The sequence below is a fragment of the Larimichthys crocea genome, chromosome III, assembly GCF_000972845.2.
Source record: "Larimichthys crocea isolate SSNF chromosome III, L_crocea_2.0, whole genome shotgun sequence".
NCBI lineage: Eukaryota > Metazoa > Chordata > Actinopteri > Sciaenidae > Larimichthys > Larimichthys crocea.
Window position 1 is genome coordinate 17,641,575 of NC_040013.1, and position 20,228 is coordinate 17,661,802.

Below are 20,228 nucleotides of genomic sequence, written 5' to 3' on the forward strand. Positions count from 1 at the left end.
GAAATAAACATGTTTACAGCCTGGTACAAAAAACAGTTTTGGTCTCTGTAGCTAATTTCCCCGTTCATGACAACTGTACTGAGGGTGAATTTATATACAACTCACCTGTTCACATTATATTAAGGCTTAAAGTTATGCAGGATTGAGAGCGTGGACGCTTTGATTGACAGGTGGGTGTGGTTACAGGTGGCTTGTTTAAGCACCCAGGCGTCATTCAGCCTGCAGGACAGGACAGGAGTACCAACATGGACTCGTGGACTCTGTGAAAGTTTCTTTTTTAATGGTCGAGGAAAATACTTTTCAGCCTGCAGTACCGTGGTTGGCCACTGGGACAATTTGACTGTGTTTCTTTTATAATTTGTTCCTTATGTAGCACATCCCATTTGCTGTACCTCTGCATCTTTTCTAATCAGTAACAGGTCAACAACATCTCTGATCTTTTAATGTGGGTGTTGCACTAAATGAGGATAGACTCTCTCTGTCTGTTGTGATACACAGATGGACCTCCACAGTCCCACTATTAGAAAGCAAAAAAGGACCTGGTTGTCCTCGGGGGATGACTGAGGGAATCGAGCAGCAGGAAGTGTGCATGCACAGAGGGTTCTTATAGCCAATAAATAATGACCAACTACAAGATGCAATTCTCGACTGGTTCTGTTCTTGTCCAGCACTGTGGCGCTTAGTATTGCTGCTAAGAATTGTCATATGACCTATATTACTGTACCTAAAGTGGGATAGCTGTGTGTGTGTGTGTGTGTGTGTTCCACTTGAAAGCCTGTGATCATAGAACTAGAGTTACAAATGTGTAACTCGTTCCCGAAAGTGCTGATGACTTTCCTGTTTCTGTCTCTCTCTTTCTGCTTCTCTCTCTCTCTCTCATTCATCTTAAAATGGATTGCTCTGTCACCTGGACTAACACTTTACTGAGAGCAGCCATCAATACTTTTTGTCAAAAACTGCAGGCTGCGCCAGGCGTGTCATCAATCACCATTTACATAAAACAAAGAGCTTTCTATGACTGCCAGTCAGATGCAGGGCTGCTCTGACTTTGCTGAAGATAAAAGGAGCTGTTTCATAGGTCCATAGAGACACTGACTGCACTACAGGCCTACATGTGTTGTCAATCTCAAACCGATTGCAATTGGTTTGCAAATAGCAAGCAATAAATCAGTGAACCAGAGCCATTTGATCTCATCCATAAGACTCGAGGTGAGCCTACAGCTTTAAAGAATGGCTCTAAGGGATAGACAGGTTAATGTTTAAATGGATGAATGAATGGAAAAATGACTCTTATGTTACTAACAAATACCATAATGAGAGAATGTCAAAGTTAGAACAATCCAGGCTGAGGCCTGATGACAAAACGCAACTGTAACATTTGATTGCTTCACCGGCATCTGCGGCATGTCAATGTCCACCTGTGTTTGGATGAGTTCATAAGTCAAGAGATATGAACAGTACCCTCTCCCCCACTTCCCATCCATTCCCCAGTAGACAAAAATAAGCAAGCGTTGATATGAAACACACACCGACCTCAGAGGTCTGGCTCATACATTCACAACTTCTGACATCCAGAGGAAAGCAAGATTTCATATCATTTATTTAACAGAAGAAATATGGTAATCTTCCTTATAATTGTTCCCGCTCCAATCCATATTTTCCAGACAAATACAGTAAGCAAGCCCAAAATCCTAAAATAATCTATTCAGCCGATATGGTTTGCTATTTTCAAAATAATGTATTGCATAAGCACTAAAAACTGATTCACTAGAAACTAACAACATTTCTTCTGTTTTCTTCTCACCTAAGGTTTAGCAGAGACGCACACATGAGCGCTATGCGAGTGTGTGTGTGCATACATACGCGCGCACGCACACAAAGAATTCAATTTGGAAACCATCATTGGAGCGCAGAGGAGAACTGGAAAGTCATATTGCTATAATGCTCAGATTATCAATCATTCTGACATTTTATTGGCTTTATCACTGTACATACCATTAAAATGATGTCTGGCCCAGATTGTCAGGGGGCAAACATTAAACAGGCCGGGATTAAAATGCAGATCCCAAACACCTTCCCCTCTGCTGCTGAAATTGCACAGGACTAGGCAGCTGACTTTGGATGTGCTGTCAGAGGAGACATCGCATCAACACGGAGCTGGGCTGACGAGTAGATAGATAGTGTCACACTCAGGAAATGCAGAGGCTTCCCTCTATTTATCACACGCTGTAGTCAGTCAATGCACTAAAAGAGTGATAACAAATGAGGGGAAGAAACATCTATTAATCTCCCCTTGCACTTCTAATCAGACATCATTGGCAAACTCCTTTGCACTAGAATGACACACGGCTGGCCTACTGCTTATGAAGGAACGTATTAACACCAACACTTGAGCTATTAAAAGTAATTTTGGTGGCTCTGTAGCAGCGTGGAAAGCAAACATCCATATTTCAAAAGATCTTGACAGTTAAAAGGTTGTTAATGGACATTTAAATGCTAGTGCCGCTGCCAAGCTGGCAAAGAGAGTCATAAAGTAAAAGAAATGTCTCCTCTCTCTCAAAACCTTTAATCAAAGCCATGTAAAACAAATATACAACTACAGCAAAAAAAAAGAAAAGTTTTTACAAAAATTCTTTCAAAAAAGTTTGCATAGTTAGAAAACATGTTTATATTATTCATGCATTTCTCATTAAAAAAAAATGTTATTATTTTTGATGGAGTAATTCAGCCCATCTGTCAACTGGCATAGGCAAGAAACAATAATTCTCCAAAAATTATAATAATGTGTAACACTCTGTTGTAGGCTTCTATTCTTGATGAAAATGTGGCAGTTTACCAGTTCTGCAAACAAAATATGTTTGGTTCACATCCAGATTTGGTCTCAATTGTCCCATTGCGGAAGAGGTGTGGACGTCAAAAAGTCTGTTACAACATGTCTCTCAACTTACACGATCTGCTAGGAATGAGCCAATGAATTATGAAAATGGAACGGCGGGACGCCGCATGCACAGAGTCAGCCTTTCAGTGAAGGGAAATCTCGAGGGAAAATCTGTGACAGTTATGATGATTGTTTGATTATGTTTGCTGTGTCGGTCATATGATAAGAAGAAATTGGCTCAGTTCTTACCGTCACAAGAGAGCTTTTACTGCTGTTTAATAGACTGCATGGAGCTGTAGCATGAGATGAGCAACTGCGAAAAAAAACAGTTCTGTTCTATTTCAAGATTTCATATGTAGTTAAATTTATAGTTATGAGGTTCATGATACATACAGTATATGGAAGTCCTGCTGAGGTTGCATTATTCATATTCACTCCATTCCCACTTTTCTTTTGCACATACATTCATATTTGATGTCAACTTTTTTTTCTTTTTTTCTCCAGAATACAGTGCCATAACTTATGTTAATCATTATGTAGGATAGAGCTGGACCAATAAACAATGAAATCCTCATGTTTGATCGCTCTGCCACTTATACATGTTAGTATTTCTGGTCTCACTATGATAAGATCCTTTGTTAACATGCAAGATATAGAAGAAGTGATCTGCAGTATTGAAATCGGTTGGATGGATTGACACTGCCAATGCCTGAGTGATAGACAGGAGTCAGAATATTAGATTCTCCTGACAGTGAATGTCTCCTTTTGTTCCAGTATCAGACGGGGAAGCAACCGGTCCAACCCATAAGGTCTCATGACTAGGCACAAGATCTTTCCATAGAAGTCATTTCCTCATTAGTGGCACTCCCCACTAGAACCACAGTCAGCCCACAAAGGTTTCACTTCATGGCGTCAAACACACATCAGATAACATTTAGCATTTGGGTCAGCTGTTGTAAACATTTTAAAAGGGCTTTTGCTGTCTGAATAAGCTCTTATCTACAGTTTCATATCTGATCACCTCAACAGGGTTAAACAAAATGGACAACAAATGTTTAGATAATTGTAGCATATAGTTTTTGATCATGCCCCAACCTGTCTAATGAACTGTCACAGTGTGAATGCGAATGTCTGCCTGTACAGACAAACAGTCCTCCTGTACAGAGACTTTGAAGCCTGTCACAAAAGGCTTGAGACAGCACTGTTCCTTTCATTAATCTCCCAATAGAGGAAATGAATAGACTGGCTGCGCTCAACATTTTTTGTTCTCTCATAAAGAAAAACACAGAAGAGCTCGGAATAAAAACTCCACACATTATGAAAGCTATTATCTTCAGCTGCCAGTCTCGGTGAGAGAGAGGGGAAAGCTGGTAATCCCAAACTAATAGGCAGAATGAGAGGTGCAAAAAAGTAGGGGACTGGGTCAGATCATCTCTTTCTCTCTTTCCTCCAATTACTGACAGACAGTTGAGAATATGAAATGAGACTGAGGAATGAGAAATATTCATATTTCCTCTGAATGGTATTAAACCCTGACAAAGTAAAAGGAAATGGATGGTGGTTTCAATTTTGACAATTTATCAAATCTGACAAGATATTAAACTGATCTCAAAACACAGACTGTCTGTATCACTGCCAAGACAAAATAGGATGTTCTCATCTTGGGTCATAAAAAAAAAAGAAGATTTATTACTAAAAAGACACAAATTGACATTTTCAAAATGACTGCTTAAATTCTTTTCCTTTCATCAAATTATCAGGCAAACAGCACAGCATGATGTTTACAGCGAGACTCAACTGGCACCGATCCTCAGCCACCAAACCAGTGAAAATAACAAGCATGACATAACTCAAACTACTTGATCTGTAGTCAGTGGCTGCAAACAAAATCCCTTTAAATCCTTGATGACTGCAGGACACTCATCTACCACACACATCCATCATCATAAAGGTTGCCAGAAGGTCATAATATAACAGACGATCCAACATCCAGTACTGTGACCACGCTTTGAATAGACAAGATTCAGCTATGGGATTTTTTATTGGGGTCTATTTAGTTTATTGCTATTTGAATTGCATATATTATAATTATAAACTTTCTTTATGCATTGATTTACTTTAAATGTATTCAACTTACATTTGTGACAACATGAGTTCTCTCCAAAATCTGTTTTCAGTTAAAGTAATGCACAAAAACTGCATGCTTGCATCACCAACACCCCATGAGAAATTTGGTCATACAAGCCTTTTTTTCGCTTCCGGATATTCTTTTCAATTCTGGGTACCTCGAGCATCCTCCACTGGATCTACCACTTCAAAAACACACCTCATGAAAAAATCAGGAGGCCTGTCTGACATGTGTCCCTGTGCCCTGATGGCATGCCAACACCAAAGACCAGCATTGATTTTCTGTAACGCGGGGTCGGATTAGCCCTCTACAGGGATTAGCTGCCTGTGCAAGGCCTCGGGGTTCACTATAAAACTAATAATTAATTTAAACAGCCAGGCCCATGGAAGGATACACTCACTACACGTTCCCAGCATGAGGGGGTGAGTATGAGTGACGGACTGTCTGGCACTCCCTGAAAGGAACAGCTGCGTGTATATATAGGCCTACTGTATATTCAACTTGGTTCTGATGATTACCTTTGCACTCGATGGCCACCACTACATTCCTATAAAAGTTTATGCTACAGATTAATATGTAGTGTTAATTAGATGTATTTAACCATATGGCTTGGTTTAATGACTTAAATTGTTATATGAACTCATCAGCAGCCAATTAAGATTGACAGGGAGGCATTTAGCTGATAAGCTCAAGCTGACAAGAGCACATGCTCTTACGCTCACATCATTCTGAAATCATCACAAAAGGTCATAAAGATACAGTGTGTACTCAGTAATAGCAATAAATGTCTGCAAAAGACAGCAACCATGCTGCTCCTGGTCAGACAGCATGAGGACAATAATTTTAAACAAAGCCAGCAGTTGTCTCTAAGCCATTAAAAACTCAAAAGGTGATTGTGTATCAACACTGTCACCAAATAATTAATTAATTGCTGAAATATGAAGTCAAAATGTGCAGAGAACTAAAAATGTGTGAAGGACTTATATTGATACTCGAATATGAGAAATGCTCAATTAGAAAATGTATCAAACAAGGCAAAGGGGTCTCCACATGAAGCAGTCCACCTTTGGGGCCAATCACAACAGCTAAATAATACTGTGTGTGTAGCTACCACCTCCACACCTGAGAAAAAAATAATGAAACTATTTTACTGCTACTAAATTAGAGCTATTCCTTATCACAAATACAAAAATGCAATGTTTATATATTAGCATAAGATGTATTATACAGCTGTAATAAATCTACAGGCTTAAACTTAGAAAACAACATCTATGACAATGTATGTAGTATGATGGCATGTGATGACTGATACCTTATATCTCACTCAAGTGATACAACATACATGTCTGTTTCTTTTTTTAAGATGTAGGCAGACTCCTGAATCTCTTGTTTTGAAAAACTGACATCGCCATAATTTCACCACTGTGATTGCACTCACCTGTATTTCCTTTTGACAAACATAAGCAACCACACAAGTCAAATTATGAGAACATAAGCTCCGCGTGAACAACCGCTGTCTTCTTTTTTTTAATATATCAAAGTGATATTCTTTTGTGCCTTAAAGCAATGCGGCACTTTTGTTTGAACGGCAGCACAGATTCGTTGGTGATGGTCTTGTTTGTTGACAGTTACAGTAAATTTATGTATCTAAAATGCCTTAAAAATAAATGTGGTAATATTTATTGACATTGGAATGCTTATGTATACATTGAATTCTATCTACAACAACACGCCTACAGCTGTGTGAATAAAAATGTCTTAGGACAGATGTGTGTTTTACTTTAAGTGAAACAAAAACAATAGAAACCATCACAAGTTGAAGCAGTTCACCGTCAGCCCTGTTTTATCCTCCCCCCCTCCTTTTACCTAGCTGCCAATAAGGGTTGCCATAGTCAGAGAAGGTAAAGGGATTTCTCCTTCTCTTCAAAAGACTTTGATCTGACTGACACACAAACGGCCCTCAGATCACAAGTCAGACCCTGTTGGGCCTCTCTGCCTGGTCTGCTTGTACATGTACACTTCGTCCCTATGAGGATTCCTTACCCTCCTCCCATTTCCCTTCGTCTTTCCTTTCTTTCCTTTCCCTTCGTCTTCTTCCTCCTCCTCCTCCTCCTCCTCTGCCTCCTCCTCTGCCTCCTCCTCCTCCTCCTCCTCCTCCTACTCCTCTTCCTCTGCTGTTTGGTGTTTTGAAACATCTGAGTACAGACATGTTCTGAGCTTTGGAGCACCCTGGGGTCTGAGATCCAGACAGAGGGAGAAAATAAAGAATCTCTACAGTGCCCACGGTGCAAAAGCTATCTCACCATTACCACTGGGGAGAAACTCTTAAACATCACCAAACGTCTGGACAGACAGAGAAGATCAGAAGACTGTTTGGTTTGTTGTTCACATAATCATACTGTCAGCTAATGGTGCGCTCGGCAGCTCACAGTGGAACCACTATGATGGAAGTCAATGCATTTATCCTAATGGATAGACAGTGTTTTATGGGGGAAAACAGAGAATAAGAATACTGTACTACACAGACAGCTGGCCCTAAAATGGAAGGGTTGTTCCTTGTAGTTTTCCAGCACAGACATGTCAGCAGCATGGACATGAAACATGCCGTCACTGTTCCTTATCTCAATATGTCCCTGGGTGGAAAAGTGAGGCAACAGCTTACTGATGTCTTGCAGCCTGCCTGACCATTAAAACATATTTCCATGCTGATGGATGTCAGATGTAGACTAAAAAAAAACATAGCTTGCCCTTGATTTCTGAGCTCACTCCCAACTACAGTTTTCTAAACTTATTCTTCATGCTTCGCAAATGGAACAAGCAAATGTAGACTATAAACAAGTTAAAATAATAGAGGAAAAAGGGGAGAACAAGAGTGCAGCCGGGTGCGAGCATCATTATCTCCCACAAATCTTCCTGTCTGACCAATATCAAGTTCTTGGGATGGCTTGCTTGCATGGACAGTCAGTGGTTTTTATAAGTGAAAGCTGTGAAAGATGTGAGTACGTTTATCTGAAATGGAAACAGGAAATGAGTTACAGCTGTGCTGAGAATGTGGCACAGCTGTCCAGGACCAGAGATGGTTTAAGCATTCTACAGGAGTGCAGAAAAAAAAAAAAAAGTGGACTCACCCACGAAGGCTGAAATTGCAGAGCAAGCGAATAAGATGGCCTGCGTGTACTGAGGTTTATCACTTCAATGTGGCAAACCATGATTAAACCTGACTCAAATCACAGAGGTTAAAAGATTATTATATTAGTCCTTCGTCTTCACCAAGATGTAACGGCAAATTCTTTTCATAATCGTGAGGCCTTCAAGAGCTGCTATCTCTAATAACAGCTTCCAACTGCATTTTATGGTCATGGGATTTATTCATCTACTGACAACATTTATCATGCAGCCCTCTTAAAAAAATCATCCCCTAAAATTCAAAACATGGCAAAAACTGCAATCATCCTCTAAAATCTTGGCATCAATTACCCATGTATCTGTCTTCACTTTTCACCCCTGGGCCCTCTAGGAAAGACTGTGGGAGATTGAAAGCCATGAAGCGACCAAAACTGCCTAGACCATACCAAAGGAAACTCCTTTGTTCGTCTTCCAAAACAGGCTCCAAACCTTTTTTTTTTTTCCTTTTTTCCATTTGGGACCCAGCCGAGGGAAGTAGAAGTATGGCTGCCCCTCTGCATGCTCCGTTCTAATATGTTCCATGCCTTCCAGTTGCTTACATCATCAATCTGGGAGATGGCTAAGTGTGATGGGGTGAACATAAACAGTGCTTGAGTTATGGGCTAAAAGAGACACAGGTTGTGTCTCAAACATAAGTTGGCGCCCTCTTCTCTCTCTTTTTTTTTTTTTTTTTTTTATTTATAAGAAAACGCTTATACGGAGAGGTCCTAATCGCTCACGGGCATCCCAAATGACTCTGCATGTGTCATGTACTTTAAAACCAGTGCAAAAAAGGGAGAGAGATTGAAGAAAAGGAAGCGACTTTACAATATTGAAATTCATCCACATCATCAACTTCAAGCAGCAAGCTTGTTATTGACAGCCGAGTGCCAGTCCTAATCATCTCCCTGTTAATGCTTGCTTAAAAATGCACACCCTCATGTCAAAACCTGAGTACACATTAACGCTCCCCAAATCGTCTACTTACTAAGCATGTCACTAATGAATTATACATCTGACCCCCCCCCTTTCATATTTACATGGTGTTTCGGCAGAATTTGTGTAGTAGTTGTAAAGTATTTAATAAGTGTTTAAATATGTACGAGTGTCAAGATCTTAGCTGGTCCGTGCACTCTACAGTAGATGTTTACGCAATATCAAAAGGCTCTGCTATGTCTATCAAAATGAGTAAGACATATGGATGGTTTGTTTTTCACTTGCCAAAATAGAAAAGGGAGTATGTCCACTTGGGCCCCATCAGGTCAAATCATAAAGATCCATCACTGGCTTTGCACTCTGCTAAAACGCCAAGGAAACATATTGTAGATTTTAAGACCCTTTTTATTCAGCCAGACTGTGTACTAAAACTAATTGGATTTCTGTCAATGGAAAAAATATATCCCTGGGACAGCTTTGAACTCAATAGCTCTGACTATCCAAGTGCACATGAGGGAGTGGGACCTTGCCACATGCCAAGCACCAGGGAGGAAATTTAAATCGGTGGTCAACATAAAATATTAAAATAGCATGGTATCGAATTTTTGAAAAATGATGTCAGGGCTCATTATGGCCAGCAAGGCAGTGAATTAAGCTATATTTAGTGGGTGATAATTGAAATCATAGCTGTAGTCATTACCACTGACAAGTTTCTAAATAATACCCAATAAATCCCCTCTTTTTAGCAAGGTCCCCATGACAGCTGGCAGTGCTGAAAAATATAAAGTAGAGAAACAGAATCTCTTTTCCTTTCTTTCCTCTGTCCCCCACGCCCCCCCAACTCCTCTTTCTCTGTCTCTCTCTCTCTCTCTCTCTCCCCCTCTCTCTCTCTCAGAGCCAATAAAATGTCAGCTTTTATTCTCCTCCTCCAAAGTGTTGGCTAGATGTCAGCAGACCCTTCTAAAGCTCTGCCACTGCAAGCTGAAGGCCTGTAAATCTCTGTGTCAGTGGCACGCCATCCGTCTTGGGATATACAATAAAAAATGTGACGCAGTCATAAAAGGAATGGCATCACTGCCCAGTATATATAATGTGAACAAAAGAAACATAAAGATGTTCCTTTCCATTCAGAATCCAAAACCACAAGATGGCCTTATATTGAAGAAGAGAGGAAGGGCTGATGGCAGCTCCATGCAGACAGTGATTAACAGATGGTTCCCATGCCATCAGTGAGTTTTTGTTGTGTTTTAACAGAGAGATTAAGATTTATACTATGTATGCTATACTGAGGGCAAAGTAACTGTGAGGCTGAAAGCCAAATGATGGACTGCACAACTGGCTGAAAGGATAAAAGTGACAATATTCAAGATTTTCATTGTCGACAAACACTATTAAAAGCCCCAACCACCAACCTGCCAGCAAGTATTGCATGTGTAGCCAGAGTTTGATATAACTTACTCCACAGTGCTATAGATCTACACTGCTGTCAAAAACGAATAAAAACAAATCAATGAAGCGCACCATTGCACTTCTTAACATGTTCCTTTATTACCACGAACATGTGCACTCCCGTTTATTTTGAATCATTCCCGCACACAGCGTCCTTCTGTCGTAAACACTTGCGCACCAAACGTGAGCAAATCCGCAGCTGAAAATAGTTCCTTTGAATGCCCTTACATAAATATGTGCTTCAAACTACATTGGCTGGATGTTTTAGGAAGTTACTGAGCCTTTTTTTAATAAAAATGAAACAATATGTCTGTGACTTGTTTTTTTTTTAAAGATTTACATCTTAAGTAGAAATTAATGGGCTTGGAGTTGCCACTGACAAGGGGAAGAAGGGAAGGAAAGTATTTCTTATTTGGAAGAGAAAATCCACTCTAAACAGATTTTGTATCAGGCGATTTCATAGAATTTGGTCAGCTAAGTAAATATCTGCAAACACAAACAAGAGTCAACCAAGTTTATTTTTATCCTTGGTTGCTTGACACTCTCGACAGCTGTCTCTTGAAAGAACTGACGTGTAACTCACTGTTGCATACATGTATACTTCTGCAATGCTGTGGGCAACATCAAGGGCGGTTGCACAGTTTTACTGGATAGTTTGTTGCCATGGTAATAATTGCCACTTCCTCAAACCAGGCCAAGAGAAGAAGTACAAAAATATTTTCACATGCATGACTTTTAGGTGAAACCACAACATACCTCGCAGGAGCTACCAGAGTGGAAGACCTTGATGTGATTAACTCCACTTAGCCTATTCATTTAGCTGACTTTGTTCTTCCTGTCACTGTCACTGAGTGTATATGATGCTGATCGTGGTGTGATTTGCTTAAACGTGACTTACTTAAATTTACGCAAACAGAAAAGTGATACGTGTGTGTGTGACTAAGCTGGAAACCAGAACATCAAGACCGGCACTGATGATGTCAGGTGATATTTTTTGGTCCTTTTTAAATTAGTGAGTGAATTTGTGGAGTCATGGGTTGTTTTTGTTTTAAATTGTATTAAATCCAAATGTGCTTGATATGAATGTAGCGCTGTCAGCTGTGGATCAGAGTACTGTTTGTGAACTCTATTTGAGTTTCCCTTCAAAACTACTTTAGTGCTTTAATTTTCGCTGAGATGACAGGTATTGGTTTACAGACTTCCATCCCATTTATGCATGCATAGAACATTTGTTTGAAATGTATTTACTCGAAATGCAAGTAGAGTTGCATATATAGATATGGATAAAAAGTTGGCCTTAGAGCATATGCACCACATTTAATAAGATCCACTGGTTAGCATATGTGGATAAAATATCCAGTTCGTCTGCAAACATCATCTGCCCTTGAGGCAAATTTATATTAAAGTAAATTTATCTTAAGTGAAAATACACTGCTGGACACAAAAAACACAAAAACAAAACATAATGAAGGCCACATTATTGCGGTTTGGTTATGATTTGTGGGAGAGTTTTTCAATCAAATACCAGTTGTCCATTTAGCCAAAAATCAAAACAGACTTTAGCTGGCTTTTGGTTACATGGGAAGATTGTTGTCTTAATTGACTTAATGCAGCAAGAGGTTTTGTGTCAGATGCTTATACTGTAACCTTTTAAAAGATCTATCCAAAGACATTACAATTGAGACTGTCCAAACTGCCCAAAATATAATCTCATTTAAAATGACTCGAGCTGTCACATACGATTTTGATAAATAGAACAAATGACTCTTTACTTCTTCGATATAGGACTCAGTGACTCGGGCTCTCTGTCTCAACTGTCCTCAATAGTGAGAACAGTGTTTGCAGCAATCATAGAAAAGAAAATTCTGATATAACGTCAAATTGGACAGATGGGGGAACAAGACAAGCCATCCATTATGCATAACATCCTTTGCTCTATGTCATCCCATCACTTTCCCAGGAGCAGTACATCATTTAAAAAAAAAAAAACATCCCTGTGAAAATTAAAAAGGTTGGAGTTTTCTTTTTCAAAACCATAGAATGATTCAAAATATCAATGTCCCCGATATGAATAAGTTATTTCCTGCCAGTCCTTGTCCCTCATCTATCTGGTTTAAATCTCTTAGGGCTCGGAGAGCTCTGCATCCTCCTTAATTTATGAGACACAGATCAGGTTAGCCTAGAATATCGGCCTAAACACGCCTGATAGATCGGATATGGAATATATTTCCTCAGCAGGACAGAGTACGCCACCACTATTACCAGACACAGACACACTCTACGCTCCCAGTTAAGTGATTTGAGGACTTCATACTGCCAATGTTTCATATCCTCTCCTCCTAACTGACACTTTATCTGCATACCGGCATCTCTGAAGATTGAACACTTAGGCAAGACAATGACAGGCTCTCTTGCCGTTGTCACTTCTCATTCTACGACCAGTCTAATGCCGCTTACTGGGCTTCTGCCAATAACAGATCCCCCCTCCCTCCACCACGGCCTCCTCCTCCTCCTCGTCCTCCTCCCCTCACCATCAAACAAGCAGAGTCTACCTTGCTCGGATAGAAAAGGAGCACTTGATGTCTGTGACACTCATTTGTCAATTAGCAGGCCCCTTCCCATGTTGACACACAGCAACTTGAAAGACGGAGCGATGCCTGTGACGAATTAAGAGAGACAGATGAGTGAGGCATGAGCGGCGGAGTAATACTATAATGTTCTTTAGATATGAATATAAAATGACACAGCTGACAGGCCATACAAGGTTTTATTTCATTTCTCAGTGTACCAGGCCTCCCTACTTTGTCTTCTTTGTTCTCTTTTCATCAGACCGCTTACATCTCATTTTGACAGCTGGGCGACATTTAGAGCACTTTCGTTTTAAAATGCGAGTTAGCATACTTGATTTGTCATTAAAATGCAAAACGCCTGCCATCACCAACATAGCCTGGGTGAGCACATACCCCCTCAGACACACATACTGTACACACACACACACACACACACACACACACACACACACACACATATATATATACACAGGTAGCTGAGGTTCATCTGTAATGCAAAAGTCCAATATGGACCCCTCTTTCTTAAAGTCTAAAGTCAGGAAATCATCTGCTATTCTTATGAATAGAAATTAATAAAATGGTACACATATGGGTTAGTATACAATGAACATACAGTAGGGGTCATATAGCCACCTGTCTTGTACAAATAACACACCAAGACCACCTTTTGAGAGCGAATAATGTCAAATATTCTAATATTCTAACCGTATTTTTTGGATGGAATGATGGAAAAAATATTCTATTAAAAGATATCAAATAAAGACATCTGCACTGTATACAGTGATACACTGGAAACAATGTAACTACTTGTATAATGGTTTTATGAGCATATAGTACTGTGAACTGCATTACTAGTTATTAACCTCCTCTTTGCCACTGTACGTTATGTTTTACTTGTGTATAAGAGTATAACTAATAATATAACATAATGTAATGTAAATGCAGCACTATCACAAACTGCAGCCAACAAAATAATCATCATAGCATTGAATCACCACCTCTCTGACACAATGACAAGTGAAGGTAGAAATTATTCTAACTGTTTAAAAGATAAGAAGAAGTGTTTTAAGCACCGTGCTTTAATAGAGTTCTGCTGAGAAGGTCTGTAAAATTGCAAATCAACTGGGAACACTGTTTTATTTCATGCATACAGTTGTTTGCAACATATTGTACATGGATTTTTGAAATTACATGCACAGTAATCAGTATCCCATGTGTTGAGAGGACAAGTGATGGGCAGATCTAACTAGCTAAAACAGTTCAAGTATAGCAGGCTTAACTTTCAGGTTGGGTTTAAGGTTTCACAAATGCTATCATTGCACGAATATGATTTGCTTATCAAGATGCCTTGTCAGACCTGAGATAAAAGGTTATCACTGCTCTAACAATATAAGGATTCTTCCTGTGACTCACAGACATGTGTCCTCCTCAAAAACCTCATGTGTCCAGGGCAGTAACACTGCATGTAACAGATGCAGGCACCTCAAGTGCACCACAGTCACAGAGTGGGATCATGTCATGACAGCACATGCCCACTCACTGCATAGTACACACACCTGACCTGGAACAAAGTGGACGACACGATACTATCCAAACCCGTCCTGAGACAGAAATCTCTCTGTGAGCCACACTTCTCAACACATTGATGAGACAGGCTGACACTGCAGCACACAGAGGGAGAGGTGTGGGTGTGACAGCCTGCTACCATAATTTCATCCTGCCATTACCTGCCCAGCCACTCACAGTTATGCTCACAGAGACAGATGCACAAACACTGCATGCAAGCAAACATGCACAGGCATACACACAAACATAAACATAATGCGCAGCACACACCAAAAACACACAGGACTCAAGTTAAAGGTGGTGCCAGTACATTGCTTCTCACTGTGACTCATTGTCAGGTTGCTGGATGAGTGTTGTCAATTGAGCTGACAGAAATAAGCATATTAGCTACAACAGGCTGTGGCAATGTCTCTCTCTCGATTTGAGTCAAGCAGCATGAAGAAGTGCATGATGCTGAAGGCAGTCCACTGAGTTTCACTAACATGTGCATCTGTTTACACCTGGTTTGCTTGAGCTGACAGTGAAACGAGGTCACGGTGTCAATACATGAATGTCTCTACTATCTGACATGCGACGTCAGATAGAGAGTCCTGAATGCTGAAGGGAGGCGAGAAATAATTCTGTAATACTCTGATGATAGCAGGCTTAATATAATCTGTGATTCTGGATAACGTAATATTGCAATGAAGCTTAGGAGTATGATACATTGGTCATCTTATCAGTATCTCACAATAATTGCGTAACGACACAGTATCAGAGGAAAATGTAAACGACTGCATTGCCAGATCATAAAATTGTCTTGATATGTGGGTGATTCATTTACTTACAGGAGCAAAAGTGTGCCTTTACATTTGCTTTAGAAGAATACTCTACACTACGTGTGTTTCAATGTGACATTTAATAGCCAGTTTTGAATGTATAAAGCTAATATTTAGATTTCGGATTTCTGATAAGAAAATAAAAAAAAATCCAAGAGAAAAGATTGACAATGTTGAGTTCATTTATGCTCATGTTCTTTGTAGGATTACACATACTTGGAGACAGAGAAGTGTTTAGTATAGTCTATCAGGACAGGTACTGAATCAGCACCATCAGTGTTAAAGATTAACTCCACAGGGTAAAACAGCATAAATACCATGGAGACTGAAATTACTGGCTACTATTGGTAGAATTTCCCCTTTGCAATGTCTACACTTTACACCAATTAATCTGCAAGTCAGGGGCCTCTCATGTGCATTCTTATGGGGATCAAAACTCCCGAGGGAGTTTCTACGCCTTAGTTAGCATAAAACTTTATCACGTGTGGAGCTGCTTATTGAGTTTCACAGCTCCACCCACCGTGACCTCCAAGTGTTGTCATGTGAGCACCTACAGATACCAATCGCAGCAGGGAAGAACGGTTTAAGAGAGAATAGTGGATACATAGGTCTAACCACACTATTACATCAGTAATGTATGCTTTTATGGTTAGAGATACGGAGTTCTGACAGCTTACGTTGGGGGGGTTGTATGAAGAAGAAGAAAAAGCCAGCAGGGTATATGCATGTATGAAACATCTACTACAAAAAAGGAACTGTCTCTTTAGATGTGTTTATGTTAGTTCACTATACATGTTGTCAGTGTGAACCATTCAAACACACTGCCTATAGGAGAAAAAGATGAAGCACTATGTAACAGATCACTTTGCCCACGAGCAAACCATCAATCAATAGTGCACATATATGAGCCCCAAATGGTTCCAGTACCACTTCATTACTTTTGCACCGCTTCTCTGCCCATACCACCTTTTGAAGTTTAGTAATGATATCTGACACGTGAGATTAGCCAAACTGAAAATTAATAATGAATTAGTGATATCTGAGTCATAAATATTTGATTCTAAACATCAAGTCCTTAATGTGACAGGTTCAAGGGAGAGAAACATAATGCAAGCTTTGATCTCCCTGAAAGCAACACACGCAAGGGTTATTTCAGTCAGATTTCCTACAGCCGTTTGTAAGACGTAAGACGTTTCACTTCCTCTGAGGTAATGGCAACACATCTACTGTTTCACAGTCCAAGTATTTTGTATCAGTCATAAAGCAGTCCTGATCTGATGGCATCTTTTTTTTTGTAAAGAATAAAGATTTAGTGCCTGTTCAGATGCTAATAGCTTTTTGTTTTGATTTTTTTGTTTTGATTTGGCAGTTTTTAAAACCACATTTTTGGGGAAGTCGACCAGTATAACGGTTAACAGTGGCAGGAAGATCTCGCTTATGTCAGCTGACACACTATGGTGTTTGTCACTTAAACCGCAAGTGTGCAACTAGCAGTGTAGTTGTTGATTGCAAGCCCCTCATCTCATTCTAAGGTTATAAAGACATAACAATACTTATTTTCATGTGATTTTACACTAATGAGAACATATTCCATTTCTGCCATATTCTGTAAATAAACCCCTTAACTATATTTGAAACCAAAACTAAAACATGAATCCTTTGACGAAAACAGAATACAGTTCCAGTCAGCAAAGTGGAAAATATTCCTGCACAGCACGACTTGTTTCTCTTTTATTCAAGTATTGCTTCAAGAATAAATTAAAAAAAATAATAAGAACGTTTCTACGACGCTTTCAAAGACAGGTTTTAGACAACGCAACTTGACCAAATTATCTAATCTATTTTTCTGTAAAGTTCCAGTTGCAGTTGTCTCTTCTTACCATATTTATTTCTACGGATGCAACATGATTTATCTGTGTATTCAGTTTAAATTAAGCAAGGGCAGCACCCACACTCAACAATCCTTGTAATAGTCTGAATAATCGCCCATTGTAGCACATTTACATGATTGAACACTTTATGTAAAGGTGTGCCCCATACTAAGCAAAACTGTGTGCACACATCAACACAGTTAATAGGTCAGTAAGTTGTACGTTTCCTGGGACTAATGTTTTGTCTTTTTTTCCACACCAACATCTGTTTTGCCTTCACACACACACACACACACACAGTGCCTTGCTCACAGGTACTTTAACAGCGGGTTTGTTCATTTATTTATCCATTAACCGCATAATCGGATTTTTGCGGCGGGACTGCAAATGGCGGATTTTGCAATATGACACAATGTCAATCACATAAATCGAGGACTCCACATCGCCAGCACAGACAACTGCCTCAAGACAACAATTTTCAACAAAAAAAATTGCCTCTATTCAGACATCTTCACGGCCTGACAGTCATGAAAAGGGCTCAGAAACAAAAGCACCTCATAACCATCATCTCCTTTCTTTTACTTGCCAGATCAACTATGCTAGTCCTGCTGTTGAAATGGCAGCCCCCTCTGAAGCAGCTGCCATGAGGTGTTCCTTCATGTCCTGACAGAGGAATCTTTTCTTCTATTTGCCCCCAAATTAGCATGTCACATTTATCGATCGTGCCTTTTATCCTGCCCCAGCATGGCATCAGCGCAGCTCTAACGCTCATTCAGCTCTTTGATGTTCTGATGACACTCTGACCACCGAGGGCAAAAATTCAATTGCACCTGATGTAAAGATGTAACAGGCTGAAAGGGGAAGAGAGGGAGAGACAGACAGACAGCATATGCATCCAGGTGATTACATGTTTGTGGAGTGTGCATCTGTCATCTACCTGAGCTGATTGAAGCTCAGATCCAGCCTTCTTGCAAAATGGCCATAAGTGTCTCCAAGGATGTCCGGAATCTCCTTGCAGTCATGTCCGATGTAGGAAATCTTTAATAATTGAAAAAGAAAAAGTGATAACTGTCAGATACGCAGCAAAAACACATCAGCATCTCTGACATGAGCACAGCAATATAACATGTAGGGGGGGCAACATTGGGACCACTATCTGAATTAATTTTGAATGATACAGGATGCTACATAATGGAGCATTTGGACTACAGTGAGGAATGTTTCCTCCAGGAGTCAATACCACAGTGTAGAAATACTCTAATATAAAGTATTAACATTAAAATATACTTAAATATTCATTAAGCAGAATGGCCCATTTCAGAATAAAATACAGCTTGATTATCATTATGTTATGTGCAAGCATCACCATTGTCAGATACTTAATATATAATATATTTGTGTATCTTCATCTATAACAAAAATCATCCGTGTGTATTAGTAACCTTAGCCTGAAGGATAAATTGGAACAAAAGCTGTGAAATCAGAAACATTTTCTATGTGCATTCCAGTTCTAACTGCACATAATGCAAAATATCTCCACATTTCAGCATACCACCGTGCACCGAGTGCACTTTGACTTGATATCGCCGCATCTCGCAGAGATTATTCTCTCCAGGGAAGTTGTCAGAGGAAACACAAAACTGAAAGTCACGGCTGTAACGTTTAGCAACAGTGTGTCACATGATGTCGAAGAAAAGGAACAGAAGTCGCATTACATATTTAGCAGCGATCAAAGTCCACCTTTAAAATCCATCGCTGAGAAATATGACTATCAACATCTGTCCCCAACAAAACAAAAACTTACCTGAGTCCCATTCAAAGCAACCAACGACTCGTGATGTGCCATAACTTTCTCTCCCTGAGACTGACAGTCACACTGACTCTGTCTTTTTAGATAAGCTCTCTGAGTTGATATCCCAAAGTTGTGCTCACGGAAGAAAAGTCCACATGAAATGTTAGTGTGGATGAAGCCCGGTCACTTTGCAGATCTTACTGCCGCTTTTCAATTGACTTTACAGTTTCCGCGTGCCGCTCCAATCAGCTGACCTGCTGTTGTGCGGAAGCACGTGGGCACACTGCTTCATACTAATCCCTGTTGCTCTGGGTTCAAGTTTCCTGTGTCCTGATGAAAACAATCTATCAGATCCAACCTCACATACCATTTAATAACAAACACCAGCACAGCAGTAGTAGTAAAAGTAGTTCCATACGCATTGCTGTATAATAAACCACTGTTTAAAAGCACCAATATATATTTTATTGACTATATAGGACTGAGAGTTTATACATATCTTGCATATGGCATTACTCTTAATATAAAACAGTCAATTAAACTGAATCCAATTCCTTCATTTGACCTATTTTACCATTTAGGAGAGTTTAATGTTACCCGCTGCTCTTCATTGGTTATTTACCTGAGATATACTCACCAAACTCACCTGTGAATCCCAATTTCTGAAGGTATGTGTCTTGTTAAGCCAAACATATTAGAAATACTTACAAAAAAGAATGCATCTGCTAGGGGCATGAGAAAATATGTTTGTTTGTTTGTTTTTTTTGTAACCTAGGTAAATCAATCCAGCTGATCAAAACACTCATTTTAAAAAGAATGTTATAAGTATGGGCAAATAATGAAACTGCCATCTTTTGTTTGGAGTGTAGTTGGTTGGATGCTCTCGGACAATCCAGCCACATTTCCGATTAGAGGAAGTATTTTCAAGCAATCTTTCACTTTCATTAGAAAGAAGGCTTCATTGTTGTTGTTGTTCATTGAGGAAGTAATGTGTTGTATATGTAATATGTCATATTTATATTGGGTAAACTCGCAGAATGCAGAACTACTCCCCT

The 20,228-nt window shown here is 39.6% G+C and overlaps 1 protein-coding gene across 1 annotated transcript in view; it reads right to left on the minus strand.

The window, feature by feature from the left end:
- Positions 1–19,456, minus strand: part of lrmda (leucine rich melanocyte differentiation associated) — a 212,720-nt gene extending 193,264 nt beyond the window's left edge. The window contains exons 1-2 of the mRNA XM_027277499.1: positions 19,186–19,456; positions 18,319–18,419 (exon numbers count right to left, since the gene is read on the minus strand). Coding sequence (XP_027133300.1) covers positions 18,319–18,419; positions 19,186–19,227 — 143 coding nt within the window. The 5' untranslated portion in view covers positions 19,228–19,456. The remainder of the gene's footprint in view (positions 1–18,318; positions 18,420–19,185) is intronic.
- Between the last annotated feature and the right edge of the window lie 772 nt (positions 19,457–20,228).